This window comes from Elgaria multicarinata, chromosome 23, assembly GCF_023053635.1.
Source record: "Elgaria multicarinata webbii isolate HBS135686 ecotype San Diego chromosome 23, rElgMul1.1.pri, whole genome shotgun sequence".
NCBI classification, from domain to species: domain Eukaryota; kingdom Metazoa; phylum Chordata; class Lepidosauria; order Squamata; family Anguidae; genus Elgaria; species Elgaria multicarinata.
The window spans coordinates 10609879-10635547 of NC_086193.1; the positions used below are offsets into that span (position 1 = coordinate 10609879).

Sequence of the window (25669 nt, forward strand, 5' to 3'; positions counted from 1 at the left end):
CGTTGTATGGCGCAGGCAACTGCGCGTGCGCGCCCCGTTGGCTAAGGCGCATGCGCATTTGATAGCACTTTTTTTTTTAAATGAGGGATGTAGAAAAGAAAAGAAAACAGAGAGGCTGTGCTATTTTGGGCCTCGGTGTTAATTCTTTTTAGTGTGAGGAAAGGCAAACAAAAGTAAAAAGGCGGTTGGGGTGCAGCTGTCGGAAGGGTCAGGGAAGTTTTGCGCATGTGCATTTGAGAAGCCCTATCGGCCCTTGCTTTCCTGCGCATGCGCTTGAAAGGAAAATAATAAATTCGTTAGTCTTTCAAAGTGTTGTTTTTGCGGCAGTGCGGCTGCCACTATGGAACATGAGAGACAAAGGGAAAAAAGGAACAACCTCCCGCTCACCTAGTGTCGTTTATTGCGCATGCGCCGAGGCTAGGGCAAAGTCACGCGTCACCTACTGCGCATGCGCCCAGGCCGGGAATCTGAGGAGTTGGGGACGAGGGAAAAAAAACACACCTTCACCGGAGAGAGAGAAGACGAGCGTGCCGTTTTTCGCGCATGCGCGGAAGGAAGCGCGCGACCTCCGCCATAGAAAGGGGCTGGGTAGAAGGGCCGGGTTGTCCCCAGGCGCATGCGCGAGGGAGGCTTTCGCAGTTTAGTGGATTCCGCCTTTCTGAGAGGCCGCTGAGCGTGGTTTGCGTTGTTGGGTAAGGCTCTGGGTTTAAAAGTAAAGCAAGGGGAGGATTTTAAATTCTTATTCGGCCTGGTGTGCGTGTAAACTCCCGCGTTTGAGGTGTGGGAGGGGGGGAAATCTTGGCTAGGCCATGGTTGCCAACTGACCGGCAAAACTCCTGCTTGGCCTGCTCCTCTGCCTTTTAAGAGTAGCTTCCCTTCTCTCCCCCTCTCCAGGGTGGTCAGCCGGCGGGTGCCTTATTTGTTTAAAGGCATTGGGATTAAGCTGAAAGATACAAGGAAGAGCCTGGTAAGTTGGCAACCTCGCCTGTCTTTTGAGGTCGTCTTCCCTAGGGGCCAAGAGGATGGGGAAGTGTAGCCCCCCCCTCAGATGTTGCGAGACTCCAACTCCCGTTATCCCCAGCCACTCTAGCCAATGGTGAGGGATGATGAAAGGCCTGGTAAGTTGGCAACCTCGCCTGGCTTTTGAGGCCAGCTCCTCCAGGTGCCAGGAGCATTGGGGAAGACGTGTTCCCCTCTCAGATGTGAGGCGCCCAACTCCTATCAGCCTCAGCCAACATAGACAATGGTGAGGGATGATGAAAGATGCAAGGAAGAGCCTGGTAAGTTGGCAACCTCGCCTGGCTTCTCCAGGTGCCAGGAGTGGTTGGGGACGTGTGAGACTCCAAATCCCATCAGACCCAGCTGGCATAGCCAATGGTGGGGGATGATGAAAGATGCAGTCCAGCAACATCTGGAGAGTCCCACGTTTCTCAAGGTGAGCTGAGTGTTGACGCAAAAGAAGAGGGTCTTTTTTGGGAGGTGGCGCCTTACGTATGGAACCTCCTCCCTGGAGAAGTTTGTTTGCCTGGTGCCACCATTATGATGTTTTTGGTTGCAGAGGAAACGCTGTCTTATATTTTCCAAGCTTTTTATGTGTTGTTCCAGCATGTAACCTTAATATTTTGCTTTGAATGTTGGATTTTTCTAAATATTATGTCATTCTTTTAAGGCACAATGCCATCAAGTATGGGATAGAAGTACTAAAAGCATGTTCAGACAGAAAAAAAAGCCAATTTTGATGGCTTTAAAAGGGGGGGGATCAATTCCTGGAGGAGGAGGAGAAGGTATCCAGGGCTACTAGCCCTGATGGCTGTGAGCTACCTCTAGGATCCAAGGCAGTAAGCCTGTGTGCACCAGTTGCTAGGGAACATGGGTTAGAGGGTGCTGTTGCACTGTGTTTTGCTTATGGGTCCCTGGTAAACAGCTGGTTGGCCACTGTGTGAACAGAGTGCTGGGCTAGATGGACCCTTGGTCTGACAGACAGGGAGGCAACAATTTCCTCTGTCACTCCGCCCATCCTGCCAGCTTTAGCCTGGCAGGGCGTGGAATCCGGGAAGTCCTCTTAATGATTTTAAGGGGAGGGGGGAGCCTTGCTCCAGTTGTGAAGCTGACAGATCTAAAGTGCTTACGACATTCCTGATGTTAGAACAACAACGAAACGGCTTGTCAACTCTGAGGTTAAAACACACACACCAAACCCTCAGTTTTGCATTTAAAACACTAAATCACAGCACCACGCTGTGCAGAGGAGCGTTCCTGCACAACCGTTGTGCGGAGGGCTCCGTGGAGTTTTCCATTGCGTTGACTTTTCCCACGGGCTGCAGAGTTCCCTGGCAAGAGTGGCGAAAGGAGAAAGTGCCACTCTAGGAGAGCCGCCAGGATTGTTTTTTTCTTTTCTAGCAATGGCTGATGGGATACCATGGGGAGGAGATAGGGCGGAGGAACTGTCAATGAAACATCACGATGGATTTTACTCACCTCCACGGTAGCCCGCAGTCTCACAACGGTGAGAGTTAGAACATGTTCTGTGGGGCGCACCCCTAGAAACTCAACTGTTGAATGGAGTTTTCACACTGCTTTGACTAATGTGTCGGCTGAACTGAGCCTCTCTCTCAGCCTGACCTTCCTCACAGGTTGTTGTTAGGATATCACAAGATGGAGGGAGAACCTTGCAAGGAAGATGGAACTCCTTGGAGAAAGGGTGTAATAAAAATATGTAAAAAGTAATGATACAAACACTGCATTGACTAACGTGTTGTCTGAACTGAAACTCCTCTCCCTCCCTCCCCCCCCCTTTGCTTCCACTGACAGCCATCTCATCCTCACTATCTCTTTCACTCACACTGTGGATCACCATCTAAATCTGTTCCAGCACCTTCTTGAGCTGAAGACTCTCGCTGTCCTTTGAAGCAACCCCAGCTGGTGGGCCAGGGACCCATTAATGCCCACAGACACCACACTGCCTACTGCTGCGCTAAACCAACCAATTTATTCACGTTGGTTTAGCACAGTTGGTTGGTTTAGAAATAAAGCCCTATGAGGACAGGCTGAAAGAGCTGGGCATGTTGAGCCTGGAGAAGAGAAGACTGAGGGGAGGCATGATAGCACTCCTTAAGTCCTTGAAAGGTTGTCACACAGAGGAGGGCCAGGATCTCTTCTCAATAATCCCAGAGTGCAGGACACGGAATAACGGGCTCAAGTGACAAGTAGCCAGATTCCAGCTGGACATCAGGAAAAACTTCCTGACTGTTAGAGCAGTATGACAAAATATCAGGAAAAATACTCTGACTGTTAGAGCAGTACGACAATGGAACCAATGACCTAGGGAGGTCGTGGGCTCTCCCACACTAGAGGCCTTCAAGATGAAGCTGGACAGCCATCTGTCAGGGATGCTTTGAGGTGGATTCCTGCAATGAGCAGGGGGTTGATAAGACTCGATGACCTTATAGGCCGCTTCCAACTCGATTCCCCCAAATCCTGGCTTACTGTTTCAGGTGGACATGGCCACTCACTACTGCTAACCAGATCTGGCCCTGAATGGTTGACCAGGCAACTATGTAAGCCTTTCCCTGCCCTTCATAGGAGGGACAGGATATACGAAGTATGATGAATCCCAAGCAGATAGGAACATCCTTTCCGTCTTTGTGAGCCATCTCCGTTTCTTCTTGCAGAGCCAAGATGGCTTCCCGACGGATGACGCGGGAGTCTTTTGACGCCATCATGCAAGTCAAGGCGAAGCGGTACCATCTGGACCGAAGCGACCCCATCGACGAGGCTCTCCACCAACTCAGAGGTAAGCGCTGACAAAATGATGGCCTTTATACGCCTGACCCCTTGCAAGACCCCTCGGGCGCTATATCAACATCTGTGACTCTCCTCTGGGTCCCTCCTCCAAGGGCAGTCTGGAGGACGGGAACAAGGAACAGGGCCTTTTTGGTGGTAGCCTCCTGGTTTTGGAATGCTCTTCACAGTGAGGCCCACCTGGCGGTAACATTGTTACCCTTGTGATGCCAGGTTAGACTTTCTTCTCTACCCAGGCATTTGCCGGCATATGGTGGGTTCTTTATCGCCTTGCTGATGATTTAGTTGTTTTACAACATTTATTTATTTATTTATTGCATTTGTATACCGCCCAATAGCCAAAGCTCTCTGGGCGGTTTACAAAATTAAGACAATTCGAAACCACAGTATAAAACCATAATATAAAATACAATATGAAAGCACAACCAAGATAAAAACAGCAGCAATGCAAAAATACAAATGTAAAACAGCAAAGTAAAAATCAATTTATAGACTGTTAAAATACTGAGAGAGTAAAAAGGTCTTCACCTGACGTCTAAAAGAATATAATGTAATGTATCGTGGTATTTTACTGCTGATTATTTTTAGCTACTTTAACTTTTTCTTTTTGTTGTTAAGTTGCTTCGGGTCTTTTTATTTGTTTGTTCGTTTGTTTTTTTAGAAAGGCATTTACATTATATTCTTTTCACCTACATTATATTCCTTTAGACGCCAGGTGAAGACCTTTTTTATTTTCTCAGTATTTTAACCATCTATAAATTAATTTTAACTTGATGTTTTAAATTTGTATTTTTGCATTGCTGCTGTTTTTATCTTGGTTGTGCTTTTATGTTGTGTTTTATATTACGGTTTTATACTGTTGTTTTATACTTGAATTGTCTTCATTTTGTAAACAGCCCAGAGAGCTTCGGCTGTTGGGCGGTATAGAAATGCAATAAAAAAAAAAAATCTAAGGAATAAGAATCATACATGAGTTTGCGAACTGGGCGGGATGTAGGCCATGACGAACTCACAGGCACCTGCCCCACGGGTTCACCGAGGGCTGCCCGGATGGCCCAGCGGAGTGCTCAGCAGTGCGCAAGTCTGGGGCCTCCAGAAAGTGCGCAATTCCCCTGGTACGACATTAGCATGCCGGGAGAATTACGCATTTTCTGGAAGCCCCGGAAATCATGCTTTCCTTCCCTGCCCCCCCAAGTGTTAAGAGGCCCTTTCAGGTCCTGATTGGCATGGGAGGGGTGCGGAGAAGGGTTTTCCCCTTCTAGTCTAATGGCGGGCGCCATTACAGTGGAAGGAAAGAACCCTTTCACTCTAATGGCAGATGCCATTAGACTAGAAAGGGGGGAACCCTTCTCCATTCCCCTCACACAGATGGGGCCTTAATTGAGTTCCACCTGGACCTGCAGCAGCGGCGGGTTGAAAATCCACCGGGCCCAGGCACATTTTTGCCCCATCGCTAGTTGCCTGCCGAAGAGGTCCAAACCCGTAAAAGCAAAACCAGCCATAAGGACTCTCAAAACAAGATGATAGTCAGAAACGGGCCTCACGACAATTTAACCGAAGTGCCGAGGAGGGGTCTTAGGAAGGGCTTTTCCAAGAAGGTCTGCGTCAGCGGGCTTATTCTTATTGAGAGCTGCAGGCCTCTGGGCCAATCCTACCTCTCGCGTTTCAACTCCGTTTTTGGGATGGGGGTGGGAGTTATAACCTCAGTCCTTCAGTGAGCAGTTTCTGTCTTCTGTGTCTCCTTTCAGTTCACGCACGGCCAGCTCCGCGGGCCCAGTACGAGGAGGAGGAGGAAGAGGAGGAGTTCCACGGCGGCGGGAAGTACGTGCAGCGGGACTGGCGAGAAGAACCCTGGGACGACTATTCACGGCCTTCGTACAGTTCCAGCAGCCACGTCGCCGAGGAGGAGGATTACTTTGGCAAGAGCTGCACCCAGCCGTCTCCGCGGAGCCGCGACTACAGCCAGGCGCCTTTGCGCGAACGGGACTACGGCCGCTCGTCCTCTGCGGAGAGGGATTTCGCGGAGCCGCCTCGACAAGAGCGGGACTACGTCCGCCCAGCTTCGCGGGAACGGGACTACAGACACCTCCCGTCCCGAGAGCCTGCCAGGCGCCGTGAGGCCGACTACGAATCTCCAGACCTGCTGGCCGACTTCAGGGCCCCGGGGCTTTTGGAAGAAGACTACAGGGCCCCACGGAGTCAGGATTACGAGCTGGAGTACAGCCTCGAACCCAAGAGAGAATTCAGCCCCCCGTTGGCCATTGGAAGGGGGAGGGGTCTGTGGGGGAAGGAGCGAGGCCTGGCTCACAGCAAGGGCGACATGGCGGCGCCCATCAAGAAGTGGGTGGCTAAAGGCCTGTCCCTGGCCGATGATTCGCTGGTGGACCCCATCGACCCGCCCAAGCCGAGACCCGTGCTTCCTCACCGCCCCCAGCTGAACCTGCGGCCGAATCTAGCGATACAGCGAAGCAACCTGCCGCAAAGCCACCTGAAACCCCTGGGGTACGCCGGGGAGGAAGAGCCCAACTTAGATCTCGTGGACTCCTCGGATATCTTCTCCACCTTCGGGGTCGAAATCATCAAATGGGCCGGCTTTCACGAGATCAAGAGGGACCCGGAATATTCCGAGCTCTTCCGGGTGCTCTTCACCCTGGAGACGGAGACCTGCGCCAAGATGCTGGCCTCCTTCAAGTGCTCGCTGAAGCCCGAACACCAAGACTTCTGCTTGTCCAGCGTCCGGTTCCTGCAGCACGCGGCGCTGCGGACCCCCAAAGTGGACAGCCAGTTCCTGAACCTGCTTTTGGAGAAGCGGGTGGTCGTGACCAAGAACAGCTTCTTTGAGGTGATCAAGCCTTTCGATCGCTACATGATGCGGATCCAGGACTACCTCTTGAGGGGCTGCACCCCTCTGCTGATGGCCTGCAACGCCTATGAGCTCAGCATCAAGAGCAGTAGCTTCAGCGACCGGGCCCAGATGGCCGCCGCTTTTGAGACCACCGTCTCCCTTTGCCGCAAGTCCTTGGCCCTCCTGGGCCAGACGTTCGCCCTGGCGTCTGCGTTCCGGCAGGAAAAGATCCTGGAAGCCCTCAGCGTCTTCGAAACGGCTCCTTCACCCACCTTGTTCCCCAATTTCGACACGTCGGCCCTGTTCGGCAGGGAGTACATTGAGACCTTGCGGAGCTGGCTAGACAAAAGCGGAACTCGCATGCGGCTCAAGAGGGCGACCGCTGGTCCGGAAGCCAGGCCCAAGATTGTTCCGGAAGCCAGGCCCAAGATTAAGAGTAAGGAAGCCTTCATTTAAGGACACACGGTCACGAGTACTTCGTTAAGGTCCGAAAGGGAGAGGAAAGCATTCTGCCGTTATAAAGGGGGGTAATTCGAGTGTCGGTCATTCTAACATTGATAAAATCTAAAAGCGTTTCGCCAATCTTCCTGAAATTTGTAGGGGCCGGAAAGAAACGTTGGTTTTACATGACCTGGGAATTTCAAGAAGGTTGGTGAAAGATTGTGGGTAGGAGGGGAGTTTAAAATAGAAGAAAGAAAGAAAAAGATTCATATCCTGCCTTTCTTCTTATTCTCCGCAACGACCCTGTGGGGTAGGCTAGGCTGAGAGGGAGCGACTGGCCCAAAGTCACCCAGTGAGTTTTGTAGCTGGGTTGGGATTTGAATCCTGATTTCTCTCCCTGCCCCCCAATTTAGGTCTGACAGTCTAACCCACCATTCCCCAACCTATTGCAGTCCAGGTGTTTGGAAATATATTTTTGGGTTTCCCACCTGTTGTCTGTGATGGCTGAAGGTACTCTAAGCATTGCACCACGCTGCCAAATTCGTCCTTGAGATGCAGCTATCGTGAATAACTGGAGCTGTTATCCACATTGGCCCCATTCAGACAACACGCTAAACCATGCTGCTTACAGCATGGTTTAGCATGTTGTCTGAACCAGGCCATTCAGTCAGTTAATGAAAGTTCTACAGATTTGGGTGTGTGTTTTTCCTCACGTGCAAATTTAAAGGAAGAAAAGTTTAGTGTTTTGGGGTTAAGTGGTTTTTTTAGATTATGTATTTATTAAAACGTTTGTATCCCGCCTTATACCACTGGCATCTCAAGGCAACGTACAGATGAAATCAGAACAATTTTAGCCTTCCCCAACCCCGGAGGGTATAATGCGGAGCTTGTAAATTGCCTGTTCGCCTGCAGTGAGCAGAAAATGCCTCCAGGCGACCAGGCAGCGAAGGTTCTTCTTAGAGTGGCTGGTTCTTTTTCCAAATGACAAGCGTGGGTTTATGTTGTTCCACACGATGCAGCCCCAGGTCTCCCCGGCACAATGGTTCCTACCTTTTCGTTGTGCTCTTTGGCTGAAATTCAGGGAGATTCAGGACAGATCGAAGGAAGGGCTTCTTCACGCAGCGCAGAGTTGAACTGTGGAATTCACTGCCACAAGATGTAGTCATGGCCACCAATTTGGATGGCTTTCAAAGGGGGGTGGATGAATCCCTGCAGGAGGAGGAGGAGGCCATCGAATCGGATCCAAAAGGATACTTCTTGGGCTCTTATGAAAATGAGCTTCAAAGGTACAATTGCAGGAGCTAGAATGAATTTGCTAGCAAGGGAACCTCCCGTGATCATTCTCACTGGTATTATGGGTTGTTGTTCACGTGTGTGTGCGTGTACGTATGTATGTATATATCCATCCGTCCTGTTTGGCATTTGTTCTTTGCGCAGTCCCGCAATGTACTGATCCAAAAGTCGTCGAGACGATTGAAAAGCTGGTGAACCGCATGATTTCCGGTATGCTGACAGGAAGACAGAAATGGGAGTTGAAAGGCAACCCGGAGTACTGGTAAATCCCTCGTTTTCGCCTTCCTCAATTCGATGCTTTCCAGACGTGCGGGAATACAATTCCCACCACGACATCCCCTTGTGTTTGGCAGCCTTTCCCCACATGGTAAAAGGTTTGAGGTGCTCCTCCTAAGGCCTGGTGACCGGCAGGAAGAGCCTTCAGCATAAATAGGCTAGTGCTGTGGCCACGCCCCTTTTGCCTTTGGCTCCGCCCACCGCTGGAAGACGGGCCATGCCCTCACTTAAAAGCTGTTGCTTTCCGAAACAAAATTAGCGTTCGCAATCCAGCACATTCGTAACAAAGGAAATGTCAAGAATAGCAAATTATGGTTACAGCACTGTATTTTTCTGCTGGGCTGGGTTAAGCTGCGAATTGTAGAACTTTTTTCTGATGGGCTGGGGAACGTTGGGAGCTGTAGGAATTCTCCCCCCCCCCCTTGCCTAAATACGCGTAGGATTGCCCCCGGTTGCTAAAACTGCAAAGCGTTTTGCGGTCCCTTGAAGACCAATTTAGTTTTGGAACACGCTTTCGTGGGCGCTGTCCATTTCGCCCGACGCGCGTCGGGTTCGCTTCGCCAAACATCTGTTCCTTTTCCGGACCAAACAGGTTTCTGCATGAAGAAGACAGCCTCGAGTACAAATATTACAAGCTGAAGCTGTCCGAGATGGGGAGGCTCATGACGGAGGTCAAGGAAGAAGCCAAGGAGGAGAAGACCCCCGAGCAGCGGGCAGCGGACACCGTGAGGACTCTGTTGTATTACAAGAAAATAGCAAGCATCAAGAAGAAGCTCTTCCGGGGGAAGAGGCCTGGAATCCTGCAACGGGCGGCGAGAGCCAAGAGAGTGAAGAAATGCACCGTTGGGACCCAGACCCTCCTGTCCGCTGGGATGATGCTCAAGGAACAGCCACCAGGGGGCTCTTCTACAGGCCCCTCTTCTCCCGACCCAGAAGAGGTGATGTCCCAGGGCGACGTTTCAGGCACTCAGCGCTTGCTGGGAGTTCCGGGAAATTCCCAGTCCTTGATGGCCCAGTTCCGTGACGGTGAGTGAACGCTGGATTTATTTCATTTCATTCCATTTTGTAGTTCCGTACCACCCAATAGCTGAAGCTCTCTGGGCGGTTCACGAACTGTGGAAGCTGAAAACCGCAATATAGAAGTACAACTGGAATAAAACCGAGCAGCGGTGCAGAGGTTTAAAACACCAGAGTTAAAAGGCTAGGATGCTAAACTGCTGGGAGAATCAAAAGGTCTTCACCTGGCGTCTAAAGGCATATAATGTAGGTGCCATGCGAACCTCCTTAGGGAGCTCATTCCACAGCGGGGGTGCCACAGCAGAGAAAGCCCTGCTCCTGGTAGCCCCCTGCCTCACTTCCTTTGGCAGGGGCTCATGGAGAAGAACCCCTGAGGATGACCTTAGGGTCTGGATGGGGTTACACTCCCCCTGAAAGACTGTGTTCCCAGCTTGGGGTTGCTTCTGGATCCGTCGCTCCAAATGACAGCCCAGATAGAGGCGACGGCCAGGAGTGCCTATATCAGCTTCAGCTGATACGCCAGCTGTGCCCCTTCCTAGGGTCGGAAAACCTAAAGACGGTCGTGCAGCGCTGGTAACTTCGAGGCTCGGCTTCTGCAATGCGCTCTACATGGGGCTACCTTTATGCCTAGTCCCGAAGCTTCAACTAGTTAAAAATATGGCAGCCAGGCTGGTCGCTGGTACACCTAGGCGTGACCACATCACACCAGTCTTAAAATCCCTTCACTGGCTGCCAATTAGCTTCCGGGCAAAGTATAAAGCGTTGGTTATTACCTTTAAAGCCCTACATGGTTTGGGTCCAGGCTACCTGCGGGATCGCCTTCTCCCGTACAATCCGCCCCGCACACTCAGGTCCTCTGGGAAGAATCTCCTTCAGCTAGCACAAACTAGATTAACAACTGTTACCCAGAGGACCTTTTCTTCTGCTGCTCCCAGACTGTGGGAGGAGACTCATCAGCTTAAAAGTCTTTTAGTATTTAAGAAAGCTATAAAGACTGATCTCTTCCGGCAGGCCTACCCAGTGGAATTTTAGGATGCTTTTAAGATGGTTTTTAGGATGTGTTTTAACAATGTATATTATGTTTTAATTCAGTTTTAAGTATTTTATTGCTTATTGTTCCCCACCTCAATCAAAATGGAGAGGTGGGAAAGAAATATTATTATTATTATTATCTGTATTTTTTCCCTATTTCCAGTGGACCCCAAAACTATGGACACTGCTCAGAAGTTGGCCGAGTTTGTGGCTGAGGTGGGCCCAGAAATTGAGCAATTTAGCATCGATAACAGTGCGGATAACCCAGATCTGTGGTGAGTCCTTCTCCTCTTTCATCTGTATTACATGTATATCCCACCTCCTCCTCCATTTTATCCGCACAACAACCCTGTGAGGCAGGTTGGGCTCAGAGTCCATGACTGGCCCAAAGTCACCCAGTGAGCTTCATGGCTGAGGGGGTGCTTGAACTTATGCACACACACCTCTTTCTGCCACCATTTTCTCTCTCCTCTGCCACTTCCTCCCTTTCTCAGAATGAAATTTAATAAGCATAAATGCCCAGTTTCTACGCCGGTGAAAAAGAAAACAAAAGCACAGTTATTAGATGTGAAGAGCCTTGTCTCAGCAATACTGCAAGCGAGAAGGATCTTGGAATGGTTGTAGATCACAAGCTGAATATGAGCCAACAGTGCGATGTGGCTGCAAAAAAAGCAAATGCTATTTTGGGCTGCATTAATAGAAGTAGAGCTTCCAAATCACGTGAGGTACTGGTTCCCCTCTATTCAGCCCTGGTTAGGCCTCATCTAGAGTATTGTGTCCAGTTCTGGGCTCCACAATTCAAGAAGGACGCAGACAAGCTGGAGCGTGTTCAGAGGAGGGCAACCAGGATGATCAGGGGTCTGGAAACAAAGCCTTAAGAGGAGAGACTGAAAGAACTGGGCATGTTTAGCCTGGAGAAGAGAAGATGGAGGGGAGACATGAGAGCACTCTTCAAATGCTTGAAAGGTTGTCACACAGAGGAGGGCCAGGATCTCTTCTCCATCCTCCCAGAGTGCAGGACATGGAAACATGGGCTCAAGTCACAGGAACCAAATTCCAGCTGGGCATCAGGAAAAACTTCTTGACTGTTAGGGCGGTATGACAAAACAACAGGAAAACCTTCCTGGCTGTTATAGCAGTACAACAATGGAACCAGTTACGTAGGGAGTTTGTGGGCTCTCCCACACTAGAGGCATTCAAGAGGCAGCTGGACAGCCATTTGTCAGGGATGCTTTAAGGTGGACAGTTTCCCACTTAAATATATATTGAATCTGATAGCAGCGTGGTCATTGTTACCAATTGGTTCAACATTTACGTCTCATACCACGTCCTGGGTGACACCATTTAGGATTAAATCCAGAGTCGCCTCCCCTCTGGTCACCCTGGATTTAATCTTTTAATTTAGCTAAATTAAATCCAGGGTCGCCTCCCCTTTGGTCGAATCCATGATTGATTTCACATTGTGGCAAACCCTTGTTTTCCATAACAAAACCCTTGAAGGCTGACCTGGGCTTTCCAGTTGCGTCCAAACTTGATGGATGTCTGGTTTGCGCAGTCCTGGTTCTGCTTGCCAACTGGTGGTCAAATGACAGAGTGGGATGTTGGCTTGTGGGCAAACCATGGTTGACTGTGTTCACACGAAACGACAAACCGTGGTTTGCCCCTAGCCAAAATCAAGAGTGCCTGAGCTCTTTCCCTCGCACGTGCAGGAATGGGATGGAGGAAGTGTGCCAGCCTAAAACGGTTTGGGCCTAGAAGAGGGGACCCTTGGCCATTTCCTCTGAGTTTAGTCTGGCAACTTTTTCCTGGAAGTCTGACGTTTCTCCCTCCTCTAGTGTCGAAATCCTTGCGCCGGCCACAAAGCTCACTCATGGGCCCGGCCACGCACTCTTTGCCTAACCTGCCTTGCAGCGTGGTTGTGAGACCAGATTGGGCCAGCGTCCGGGGGTGGGCTTCGTTTTGATCTGGTGTGGGTCTTCTTGGAGAGGAGGCGAGGCCTCGGGCGTCCTAACGCAGCCCCGCAACCCTCCCTCAGGTTCCTGCAGGACCAAGAGAGCGCCGCCTTCAAGTTCTACCGCCTGAAAGTCCGTGAGCTGTGCCCCGCCATCAACTTCAGCGGCGTGCCGGGGGGGGCGGAGATCGGCGAGGGCTTGGGAGCTGCGGGGGCTGGTTGGGAGAACATGGAGTACGAGGCTGAAATGGAGGAAGAGGAGGAAGCCGCAGGGCTGACTGAGGAGGCAGACGACTCCCTCCTGGAAGAGGGACCGGCGTCGAAAGAGGAGGGCGGAGGCGACGAAGGGCAGGCCATGTCCGAGGGCGCTGGCCCGGACGCCTCCGCCCAAGAATCCGCCTGTGGCAGCCACTTCAGGCGCAAAAGGATCAGCAGCAGATCTCTGAAAGTGGGCCTGATCCCAGCGTCGAAGAGAATCTGCCTCATAGATGAACCCAAAGGTGAGGAGCTGGCTGGCTTGTTAGCTAATCTAATCTCTCTCTCTCTCTTATGATTTTAATACCAAAGTTTTCCAGTACTCGTACCAATCTGTCTCTAGGTGCTACGGTGGGGTAAGAAGAAGGTCTTTGGGCACACCGTCAGGTTTTTATTTTACTTTTTACTTTTAAGCTGATTGTGGTTGGTTTCTTGGTCAGTTTATTTATTTATTAAAATGTTTGTATCCCTCCCTATATCACTTTGGGGTCTCAGGGCGACGTACAGATAAAACCAGAACAGTGTAAACATAAATAATCTACACAGCTAAAAAACCGTGTTAAATCATTGGCAAATTAAAACCAGCATTTTTTTTTAAAAAAAAAGCAATTAAAACAATGTGTAACAATGGAGAATTTAGCCCTCAAAGGCTTGGTTAAAAAGCCATGTCTTAACTTGGCGCTGAATTGAAGCCAGCATCGGCGCCCGTCAGGCCTCCAAGGGGAGGGTATTCCACAACCAGGGTGCCCCCACAGAGAAAGCCCTGTCCCATGTCCCACCATAGCATATGTCTCGCGTTGGTGGGACGCGGAGGAGGGTTCCTCTAACAGATCTCAAATCTCGGGTAGGCATATATAGGGAGATGCGCTCCCAGTTTATACTGGTTTGGGGCGAGCTTCTGTTCTGTTATGGAGTTCCGTATTTGTGTATGAATTGTTTTGAGACTGCTCTTCACGGCGGGTCAGAACTCCTCGACATTAGTAATAACCGTCATTTAAAAATTGCTGTTGGGCAGGAGAAGAAACTCACACACAAAAAGGTACTAGCCTTAACCGAATGCAAACGGCTCATAAAAACAAAAGTTAAAAGTACAAAACTTAATACAAGGCAAGTGAATTAAGACGGACAATATTTTCACATAAAAGCACTTGTATTTCTAAATTGAACATCCAATGATTTGATAAAAAGTGCTCTCTTTTTTAACGGCCAGACGCGTTCCGACCAGAAGGCCCTCTTCAGTGGCCCAAAATCTAGGCTTGTACGTGTAAAAAAAAACGTTTATGAAGTGGGGCTGGCTGTTTTTTATCACCCTCAAATAGAATCAACAGTGTACACAAGTGAACTGTTTCAGTCAAGCCTCAACTGTAGTATATCCTACAACGAGCCTAGCCATTTGGGCAATGATGTCCATGAGATGGATTTCCCCTTTCTGTGGGCTCAGGCCTTTTCTCATCCCAGGGAAGGCTACCAGGGGAACGTAGGGACATTGTAGGGTCGGGACGCGTCGGGGACAGCACAATGCTGGATGCAGGCAGCCCAGGGCCGGCATCTGCATTGACCTCAGAGGAGCCAGTAAGATACAGCGAGGAAAAGAACAGGTGAGTGGACGTGGGGAGGAGTCTGAGCCACCATGGCAGAGCAGCGTGGGAGAAGAGGCTGAGCCCTAGGGCTTTGAGCAGCAGATGGCCAGACTTTAGCAGGCCTCCTCCAGAAAGCCCTAAGCTGCTGTCAGCCCTGTGTGCAGGTAGCGTTGAGCATAAGATGCCGGAGACCCCCATCCAGGTGAGGGAGTCCGGGCCGTCACACCCAAGGCCAATTTGTGGGTTCAAGAGGCCGGAGGGGGCTGCAATGGGGAGCATTATCCCCTGAGGCTCCCTAGATGTCGGGGGGGGGGGCGGGGGCAGTTTTCAAATCCTGAGTTGTGCATTCAATATTGTACATTTGCAGTGGCCGCTACGTATTTTGTATGTATGTTCATTTCTAATTCTTTATCGTTATAGTCTTTGATTCAGCTAAGGTCTTCTGTTAGGATTATTGAGTGTACGTTTGTAAACTGCTGGCCTGCTTTATGTAGAGCGCTTTGTCAGAAAGCGCTATATAAATACATTTTATTATTATTATAATACATTATTATAATTTGTTTGGTACCTGGTTGACTTTGGGCTTCTCGTTTCTGCCTTTCAGTCCACGACCCGGTCCGGATCCCCTACGACCGGCCAAGTGGCTATTCCACGTATAAAAACAAGAAGGTAAAAGGCCCAAATTGTGTGCATTCCCCCCCCCCCCCCCCCGGTGATGCTTGCCTTGCACCCATCCTCTGTGTGGCCGGTGGCGAGATAACCCAGTTGGTTCACAGGCCAGAGTGGGAACAAGTTCCACGCCTTTTAGATTTTGCTGCAATTTCGGGAGGGAGGCCAAGATCTACGTTCAACTTGCATCGGGGCTTGTACCACTTCAGGCCACAGGTAGAGGCTTAACTTTTTGGATAACTTTAAAAGAGTTGGATCAATTCCTGGAGGAGGAGAAGGCGATCGATGGCTACTGGCCCTGATGTGCCCAGAGAGCTCCGGCTATTGGACGGTATAGAAATGTAATAAATAAATAAATAAATAAATGTGCTACCTCCAGTATCTGAGGTGTAGTAAGCCTGTGTGCACCAGTTGCTTGTTCATCCCTGGTCGACAGCTGATTGGCCACTGTGTGAACAGAGCGCTGGACTTGATGGACCCTTGGTCTGATCCAGCAGGGCTCTTCTGATGTCCTTAACGTTTTTGTATATGATGACTAGCTGTCTTTTTATTCGATATCAACAGAAATCCAAGGACTTGGAATTCCGGAACAAGAGACTGAACCAGAACAACATCGGCTTCCAGATGCTCCAGAGAATGGGCTGGCAAGAAGGACTGGGCCTCGGCCTACATGGCAAAGGCATCAAGGAGCCTGTCAAAGTGTACGTAACGGGCACGGCGTCCGGTTTCCCCCGTTTTTAGAATTTACCCTTCCTTAGCCGTAGCTGCTCCCCGTTACAAGCGCCGAGGCCCTCTGTTCAAAGGCGTGGTGTGAGCGGCTTCTCTGAATGGTTCTAGGGATGCCGCCCCCCCCCGGTGCGCCCCTCTCTTCCAGATGTTTGTAGGACTCGGTCCACCCCTGCCAGCATGGCCGATAGAGTGGAATGATTGGGGTTGTAGGTCAACAGCATCTGGCAGGCCACCCACCCCTTGGTTGGGTCAATACACGGAGGGGGATAAGGGCTGTCTACCTATCCAGGGTAATTTTTAGGTTACCCTTTGGGCCGGGACCCTGTCAGTAGCTGTTTCCCATGAGAACTTAAATGGAGCATCTGTGTTAGAGGCGCTCTCCCTCTCTGATGAGGGACGACAGGCTGCAAGGGAGTGCATCGCCTCTGATGGCCTCCTCAGGGGTGTCCCAGTGGCGAGGGTGTTGCTCCGGCAGTCCCACCTCTGAGCGTTCCCCTTGCCTTAAAAACAACCGCCCCAAAACCTTGGAAGTGAATTCCAACGCTGCAAAGTGTCGTCGGACGGAGGTAACACACTGCGAAATGAACCCAGCTTGCCCCAACCGGGCACCTTCCAGATGCGTTGGACTGCAAGTCCCACCATCCCCAGCCAGCATGGCCATTGGCATTTGGAAGGCGCCTGCTTGGGCAAAGCGACCTTGTCCCAGTCCAACGCATGAAGGCTGCCCTCCCTTGTCTCTAAAGCAGCGTTGGGGAAGCTGGCTCTTGTTGGACTCCATATCCCATCAGCCACATAGCATGGGGATGACGGGACTTGGGATCCAGATCATCTGACGGGCCGCAGGTTCCTTATCCCTCATCTAAAGTATCGCCGTGGCCTCTCCGGCCTTCCTTTGCCATCAGCTAAGGTCCGGCGACTCGCCCAAACGCCTTGTTTTGAAGCTGGAAGCTTTGCTTTAATCCTAATCCTGTAAAATTGCATCTGTGTACCTGCGTGCGTGCTGGGGATCCCCCCCCCCCGATTCCTGGCGAAGCAAACGTCTCTTCTTCCCCGCTTGAAAACGGTATGGCTCTTTATAGTTTAGCAGTAGAACTCCTACTTTTCATCCACCAGCTCCCACATTTGGTCCGTGGCCCTCCCAGTTTTAAAATGTGGATCTTGGATCGGCACATAGGGAGCTGACCTATAAGGAGTCAGGAAAGGGCAGTCAATCCTGGATTCAGGCCCACCAGGCCAGAAGACACTGCCTTGCCATCCTCTTCTTCGTCAGTAGAAGAACACACCCGCCCACTAGCAGAACCTCCATTTTCACTCGCAAGCGTCTGAGTCTACAAAATCAACAGACCAGCCATCTCCTACAGAGGTGGAGGGAACTGACCACACTACAGATCCTGGCTGTCTGCATAAGATTTCCTTTGTCTTTAGCTTGTCGCTGAGACAATATCATCCTATATCTCCAGCCAGCCAAACTCACTCTGGGCTCACAGTAGGCCTGTTTCAGCTCCCCTTTACACAAGAGAGCTTCTGCCTTGACTTAGCTTTCTGGGACTGCTGTACTTAAAGTTGCCTGTTCTACCTGGATTAGATGCTCCCCTGCTCAGATGAGGTTGTCTTCTCCTGTGAGCCTCAAGCAACCACAGAACCACAGCTCAGCGCTGAGACACCGGCTTCACACGCTCAGGGCTCCCAACTTCGATTCCTGGCACCTCCCAATTAAAAAGGAACCTGATTAGCATTGGATGAGGAAAGGTCCCCTAGGGAGTGCTGCCAGTCTGTGTAAACAGCACTGGGTTATCTATTCAGAAGTACGTGGAGTGGAAGTTTACCTTTAGAGGTACCTGTGGCAGTTTCATACATCCGTCAGGGGTATCATCATCATCATCATCATCATCATCATCATTATTATTATTATTATTATTTACATTTATATACCACCCCATAGCCGAAGCACCCACCACTGAGGTCTTGCTTTACATGAACAATGTCCCGAGTTTGGTTCCTTCGTGCTCCTGTAACAGAGATGGAGAAGAACCCGCACTTCCCGCCAATGTCCAGTTGGAGTAAACTGGCTGTTTCCTAACAACATCCCTCAGATCCCCCACGAAACATCAGAAGAGCCCTGCTGGATCAGACCGAGGGTCCATCTAGTCCAGCACTCTGTCCACACTGGCCGACCAGCTGTCGACCGGGGACCCACAAACCAGGACATGGGTGCAACAGCACCCTCCTGCCTATGTTCCCCAGCAACTGGTGCAAATAATCCTACTGCCTCTGATACTGGAGGTGGCACATAACCATCAGGGCTAGTAGCCGTTGATAGCTGTCTCTTCCAGGAATTGATCCAACCCCCTTTGAAAGCCATTCGTATGGGTGGCCGTCACCGCATCCGGTGGCAGTGAATTCCATAGAGGGAGTTCCGCGCATGCTCTTGTGGCTACGTTGGCCTTTCCCCCCCTCTCCACGTGGGTGATATTTCTGATACTTTGCTTCACGTTGGACAGTCTCTGCAGAACCCTTTCCGGCATCGTAAAACGGGAATCCAGGCAGGGGGGTCTGGAAAACGCAGCTCGAGACAACTCCACTTCTTGCAAAGAAAATTCAGCACTCCTAGAAGGCTTTGAAGTTGAAGGCTGCGATCTCCACCCAGCCCACAGCAGCAGCCGGTCAGGCCCTTTCAGACACCCTCCTCCCGAGGACTGCTTGGCCCAGTTCAGACCGCACGTTAGTCAACGCCGTGTGAAAGCTCCACTCAAAGGTTGAGTTTTTAAGGGGCTCCACCGTTCTGGGAGCGTGGGCTCCCTTGGAGTTGAGGAAATTCCATCGCACCATTTGATTGACAATTCCTCCGCCTTCTCTCTCCCCCCCCCTGTCTTCCTGACGGTATCCCATCAGCCATTGCTGCAAAAAACCCAATGCCGGCGGCTCTCCTAGAGCAAGACTTGCTCCTTTCGCGGCTCTTGCCGGGGAACTCTAGCCAGTGGGGAGAAGTCAACACAGCAGGAAACTCCACGGAGCCCTCCACACAACGGTTGTGCAGGAACTCTCCTCTGCGCAGCGTGGATATTCTGCATGGAGCGTTTTTCCCGAAAAAATCTCCACTGTAGCGTGGCGTTTTCCCTCCAGAGAGCCCATTTTTCAATGGTGGTGTAAAAAAACCCACCGTGGAGTTCTAAAGCCACTGTTGAGAAACGTGTCGTCTGACCTGAGCCGTTGAGGGTCACTGGATGCAGCTCCTGAGGGGAGGGACTTCCGCTGGCCTCTCTCCCTAGGGCTGGGTGGTCATCACCCGGTTGTCCGACAGGTTGTTTCCTAATTCATCGTGGGTAAGGCCTGTTCCTCGTCTGATAAGGAGGCCTCGAAGAGGCCCATTGGTTCCCATCCTCCACCTGCTGAACAAACTCACTTTCTGAGTGCTGGTCCTTAACGTAGCCGCAGCAGGGCCTGGACCAAGCAGGGGGTTAGAAGAGATGACCTCCCAGCTCCCTTCCCGTCCTGTGACCCCAAAGCATCTTTGCCGCAGCTTCGTTGACGTCTGTCTTTGAGCCTTGCGGCTTTCATCGGGCATAGAGGTGCCGAACGCAGCCTGGCATCTGGCAAGCCGTCGTGCAGCGAATACTTCCTGGGGAGGCAAGAAGACAGCAAGGGAAGAAGAGGGCGTAGCAGAGCTGCCTGCGGATGGAAAGGTTTGTCAAGGTTTGTCAAGGATAAAAATCCGCTCCGGTTGTAAGACAACTCTCTTTTCTTGAGCCTCATACAGCTGCAGGGAGAGAGTCCTAGAATCATAAAATCATAGAATAGCAGAGTTGGAAGGGGCCTACAAGGCCATCGAGTCCAACCCCCTGCTCAACGCAAGAATCTACCCTAAAGCATCCCCGACAGATGCTTGTCCAGCTGCCTCTTGAAAGCCTCTAGTGTGGGAGAGCCCACAACCTCCCTAGGTAACTGATTCCATTGTCGTACTGTTCTAACAGTCAGGAAGTTTTTCCTGATGTCCAGCTGGAATCTGGCTTCCTTTAACTTGAGCCCATTATTCCGTGTCCTGCACTCTGGGAGGATCGAGAAGAGATCCTGGCCCTCCTCTGTGTGGCAACCTTTTAAGTATTTGAAGAGTGCTATCATGTCTCCCTTCCATCTTCTCTTCTCCAGGCTAAACCTGCCCAGTTCTTTCAGTCTCTCTTCATAGGGCTTTGTTTCCAGACCCCTGATCCTCCTGGTTGCCCTCCTCTGAACACGCTCCAGCTTGTCTGCGTCCTTCTTGAATTGTGGAGCCCAGAACTGGATGCAGTACTCTAGATGAGGCCTAACCAGGGCCGAATAGGGTCCTACAGACAAAGGAGTTCTCAACTGGCCCATGTGAAAAGCAGGTCTGTTTATACACAGCCGCATCTTAACCAATCAGCAGTTGGCAAAGTTCTAAAGCAAAACAAAGACAGAGCAAAGAAAACTTCTTCAGTATACCTTACTAACAGGGACTGGCCGACAAGATCACATCACGGCAGTCCTTTTCCAGCTTCATTGGCTGCCAGTCCAGGTCCGGGCCCGATTCAAAGTGCTGGTATTAACATTCAAAGCCCTAAACGGCTTAGGGCCAGGCTATCTGAAGGAACGCCTCCTCCCATATGTACCTGCCTGGACCCTAAGGTCATCCTCAGGGGTCCTTCTCCGCGAGCCCCTGCCAAAGGAAGTGAGGCAGGTGGCTACCAGGAGCAGGGCCTTCTCTGCTGTGGCACCCCAGCTGTGGAATGAGCTCCCTAAGGAGGTTCGCTTGGCACCTACATTATATTCTTTTAGACGCCAGGTGAAGACCTTTTTATTCTCCCAGTATTTTAACAGTCTATAAATTAATTTGAACTTGCTGTTTTAAATTTGTGTTTTAAATTTGTATTTTTGCATTGCTGCTGTTTTTATCTTGGTTGAGCTTTTATATTGTATTTTATATTATGGTTTTATACTGTGGTTTTATACTTGAATTGTCTTAATTTTGTAAACAGCCCAGAGAGCTTCGGCTATTGGGCGGTATAGAAATGCAATAAATAAATAAATAAATAATCAACAGATGGCCCATGACTCTTCTAGCAATGTTCGATGGATCAGGACAGTCCTTTTTATCAAGCTAGCTTACTTGTCTCATACTGCATCAAAAGGTCTTGACAGTTCAAAATTCCAATTCAGTGTTTCCATCCAATTAAGCAGTTTCGCTATTACAGCAGATTCAGGCACACACACATCGTCCCAATCCCATCATGCACTTCACTGGCATGAACCAAACTACATACGGAGGCCGACATATGGAGCAAGTAGATCAAGGCTTCTGGCCTTGCTTTCCCAAGTTGCAGCGGTGATCCCCGTTCAATGGGAAGGAAGTTCGCGCCACTCGGTCTCGTGGGAGAAGGCCGTGAAGTTCACCGTGCTTCTTGTCTTCTGTCCCATGAGGCAAGAAAGGGAAGATTCTGCCCAATCAGGGCAGAGGGCTGTTCCTCCTTTCTCAGCATGTCAGCGCGGCTGAGAATATTGTCCTTGACCTGGGGAGATCCAGGTTCAAATCCCCAGTTGGCTACGGTCTCTGGTGGAAGGGCAGGAGAAGAAATAGGAAGATGCCCCCCCCCCATTCCCTTACGCTGCCAATCAGGAGGGAATCCGCCAGCCTGCGAAGTTGTGCCACAATCTCTCCCCCCAAAAATTGCAACGGGTTTGGGGATGGGAGTGGGGGTTGAGGTTGGGGAGGCTGGGCGGCTTTGTTGCATATTCCCTGCCCCTGTCAGATGTGCCTTCTTTGGGGTCGACCCGAGGCAAGGGCGTGGAGGAATGAACGAAAATGTTGTATCTCCAAGCTGTGCAAGACGATCAAAGAGGTCTGCTGAGTAATCCACAAAGCTTTATTCAGCCAGTAAACATCTCTTCGTACTTGAAGAGAGGTTAAACACTAGGAACTTTCCTCCAGGCTAAACTTGGCGAACTAAGAGAGACGATTTTCCTTTCAACAAAAGGGAAGGTCTTTTCCCCGAGTCCCTTTCACTTCAAGGAGGATTCCTCTGAAGTCGCCTTTGGTGAGACGCCAGCTGAGTTGATCGCCTCTCACCTACTTTTAGGTCTGCCCGTTTGAACCTGCGGCGTTCCCTGGGATCAGCCAACTCTGAAGTTCCTCCCCCCTCTTGAGGATTGCTGACTCTGAGTTGTTAACGTTTTCACTGATAAGCTCCTGTGAAGATTCCTCCCTGGCGGGTGAAGAGCCTAGGAGAACCTCCTCCCCCGCTTCCTGTGTAACCTGGGACGTTTCTAGTCCTGTGTCTTCAGCTTCGGAATCTGATTCTGATTGATCGCCTGAAGCTCCTTCCCCCACGCCGAGGGGGACCAGCCTGATCATGACAGCAAACCTGGTTGCCTCTTTGAAAGGGGGGCAGCTGTTGCTTTTCGTCTTCATCCTGAGCTTTTATCATGGCGGTGCTAATTCTCGCATGTTTTTCTTTCTTTCTTTCTTTTTTGCGTCCTTTAGGGGCTCGACCTCAGCAGGGGAGGGATTGGGTGTTGCGAGAGAGGAGAAGAAAGAAGATACCTTTGCTACGTTCCGCCAGAGGATGATCCAGATGTACTATCTGAAAAGAGACCAAATAGGTAGGTGTGTAAAACAGGGCAGGTGCTTTATGTTTGAACGATTGCTAAGATTTAAAGAGAGAGAGAAAAGGGAGAGAGACTGGGCTCTTTTTAAACTTTGCCTTTAACCCAGTTAGGCACTGCTGGGTTTATATGCACACAGAGGTGATCTGGATTTTTAACCCTTGTTTTTTGTTTTTTCCTGTTTGTGTTTTCATTTGGAAAATCCAGAATGACCTCTGAACTAAAGAATAATGATTTATTGCCGGGATGCCTTTTACTGCCGTTCGGTAGGGCATCTCGCGAGAAAAAAAAAAAAAAACCCAAAACGTTTTGGAACTATTTTCCTTTGGCGCATCCGAAGAGTTGCTGAGATTAAAAATCCCTAACATCCTCAGAGAAGGCGGATGTTCTTCAGATGCAGTCACAACCGCCCGCCCTTCCCATCGCAGGCCAGCTCCCTCTTGACAAGAACCTATGAGTTATCTATTCCGCGTCCGATACAAAATTATCATTCCCCACTGTGATGACGGGAACTTCTCACCCGTCTTCCTCAAGATTGCAAGACGTTCAACTTTATATTCTTTAAACTTCCTTTTGACTCACTTTGCCTCTGGAACTGCAATTCAGCACGGCGAGTTCTGTTACTGAATCCATTCATTGAACGCCGGTGTTGCTGTTGTTTTAAAAGTCAACAGCAAATAGGAACTGATACCTTAGCTTTTAGCTCTAAGACGAGCCTCACCCTTCATTTATCCGCAATTAGTATCTCTGTGGTCCCAACGCTACGAAATGTAGAATTATTTAGTTCAATTTGGAGTCCTGCTATCTGTCTATACAGTCTTTGTTGCTGTTCACTTCTGAAACAACCCCCAACGTTGTGCAGGACGCGCTCCGTGTTTTGGAAGCAAGATCGTCTGAAATTCGCACATACATTTTTGCATGCTGTAGGGCACCGTTAAATAATCCATGATTTCCGCATGCTGGAGGTGATGATTGGGCCATTTCAAGATGGCTGCTCTGGTTTCCCACCTTCCATCCGTCCCTCGCCATCGCTGTGAAAATGTCGGCAAAGACTTTGATTGATAAAAGATAACATCTTGGATCCTAAGGCAAGCGAAAGAAAATCCCTCTTAAGAACTATCCATCCAAGCATCCTGGTTTTGAATTGAAAACTCTTCCAAACGCTGAGTTTAAACGTACTTCTAAGCCAATATTATTGGGAGTTCCCAAATAAACGCGTCGACCGCCAAATCTTCAGCTTTTCCATACCTGTCCTCCAAAGACTCCTTCATCTTGTTGACAGGAGAAAAAATGCCTTCTTTTATCTTCCAGCTTTCTCAACGCTTGGGTGTTCCTTTCCCGCAAACCCTCTGTTTTTCTGTGGGTTTCGTAACGCGCATAATTTCGTACACGCGCCGATTCGTTTTGACGGGAAGCCCTTGCGCCGCTGCGGTTCACTGCAGCGCCTGGCTGACTCCAGCGCTGGGAAATGCCGAATAAAAGCGCAGCGTCGAAGAAGCTATGTTACGTTTTGAGCCCGCGTGGCGTGTTTCTCCGCCGTTCTGAGGAGTTTAAAAGTTACAGAAATGGCTGCTTTGGCATAGAGCCAGAACTGTTGCTGTTGTTGCAGAGATGTCGAAGAAACCTGGAAAATCCCTGTCCTGGGGCCTGTCAGATCCAATCCTACCGAGTGGACGCTGCATCGAAATTTTGGCCAGGATCCTCTCACTTTCCTCTGTTCCAGCTCCTTATTTCTAGGGGTATTTGGGTTTCTCTTTGCCATGCATAATTTGAGCTTCTAAGCCTCATCCAACCCAACCTGTTGTCCTAATAACTGGTTTGACCTACAAGTTGGATTTCTCCGACCTATAAACGGTTTGTACCGCTGTCTTGGAGAGAAGTCCCTACATTCTTTGGGGCGGGGTGTATGTGTTTATTTTTACAGCGAACTCCCCCTCTTCTTTCATGTTACACCGAGGGTTTTCTGCCTTGACTTCAGAAAGGGGGATGCATATCCAAATGTATCCTCTGGCTTTTTCCAGGCAGGGCAAAGTGCTGTAATTCTTCAACCCGATTTCAGTGGGGTGAAACATTTGACACCCGTGCCGATTTGTGCTCTTTCCAGAGCCTGCACAAGTGTACAGTCAACTCTTGGTGTCTTTTTAAAAGATGAATGCTAGATCTCGGGGCGGTGAACCAAGGAGAAACTTTAATCTCCGACTCTCCCAAATAACCGTTGCTGTATTCCGTCTTCCTCATGCGAAGATCTGGTTAGGCACAAAGTTAACAGAGCAACACTGGTGCTTTTAAATTCCCAGTTTTGCTTTCAATCAGTCTTACTTTGGATCCTTAGATGTGTGTGTTTTTAAACCAAGATTTGCTTGGGGAATTTTTTTTTTCCTTTTGTACGTATAAAACCTGATTTGGCAGGTAACCTCTGCCAGGGAACATCTGAATGCATTTGCAAGAATTTTTTTTTGAAACGTGCCGCTTGGTAGCCTTGACTGTTCACTCATTTTTCTATTGTTCTAGTTTTTCAGGCTCTCTGCCACGAAAATCCCCACCCCACCCCCAAGCACCCTGGAACCCTTTTCACTCCTGTCGCTAGGATGTGTGTGTGTCTCTCTCCCGTTTGGAATGTTTTTGCATTAATTCCTTTTTTCTTTAGTGCTCCTCAACCAGAAATTGAGATTTAATTTTTCTTCCTGTGGCATTTAACAGTATTGACGAGTACTTGATAGAAATTTGTTAGGCAATGACTTGACGTTTCTTTTAAAATGTTTATTGACATGTAACCCTTTTTAAAAAGCCTGCAATAAACCTAAACCGGGGGAAAGAATCCATCTGTTTTCTCAGCCTCGTTTCAATTCCTGGGTGTTCGTTCATCTTATTCCTTCATTTTAAAGCATTTTCATCCCCCTCTTCAGCCAGAAAAGGTCCCTAGAGTGGCTTATGGTGCAATCCTATGCATGTTTAGACAGAACAAGACCCGACAATCCTATGCATGTTTAGAACAAAATCCTACAATCCCATGCATGTTTAGACAGAACAAAATCCTACAATCCCATGCATGTTTAGACAGAACAAAATCCTACAATCCTATGCATGTTTAGACAGAACAAAACCCGACAATCCTATGCGTGTTTAGACAGAACAAAATCCTACAATCCTATGCGTGTTTAGACA

At 49.7% G+C, this 25669-nt stretch overlaps 1 protein-coding gene across 3 annotated transcripts; it reads left to right on the forward strand.

Moving 5' to 3' along the window:
• The first annotated feature begins 624 nt into the window (after nt 1–624).
• Nucleotides 625–25322, forward strand: SUGP2 (SURP and G-patch domain containing 2). 3 transcript variants are annotated; one of them, XM_063146942.1, is made up of 11 exons: nt 625–692; nt 3672–3793; nt 5550–7082; nt 8525–8642; nt 9249–9682; nt 10869–10980; nt 12741–13156; nt 15096–15160; nt 15725–15861; nt 22383–22501; nt 22712–25322. In XM_063146942.1, exons 2-11 carry the CDS (start codon nt 3679–3681, stop codon nt 22714–22716), a joined length of 3054 nt encoding a protein of 1017 aa, XP_063003012.1. In that variant the 5' UTR covers nt 625–692; nt 3672–3678; the 3' UTR covers nt 22717–25322. The 3 variants fall into 3 exon arrangements, with proteins under 3 accessions (XP_063003012.1, XP_063003010.1, XP_063003011.1); XM_063146940.1 differs by having other exon boundaries at nt 22383–25322; XM_063146941.1 differs by lacking the exon at nt 625–692 and adding an exon at nt 936–967 and having other exon boundaries at nt 22383–25322.
• The last annotated feature ends 347 nt before the right edge of the window (nt 25323–25669 follow it).

Bases quoted from the DNA above. Each gene is read 5' to 3' on its own strand.
- SUGP2 (XM_063146940.1), top strand. From the start codon at position 3,679: ATGGCTTCCCGACGGATGACGCGGGAGTCTTTTGACGCCATCATGCAA. The intron at 13,157-15,095 runs GTGAGGAGCTGG...TCTGCCTTTCAG, and splicing joins CCTCATAGATGAACCCAAAG to TCCACGACCCGGTCCGGATC. The intron at 15,161-15,724 runs GTAAAAGGCCCA...CGATATCAACAG, and splicing joins CCACGTATAAAAACAAGAAG to AAATCCAAGGACTTGGAATT.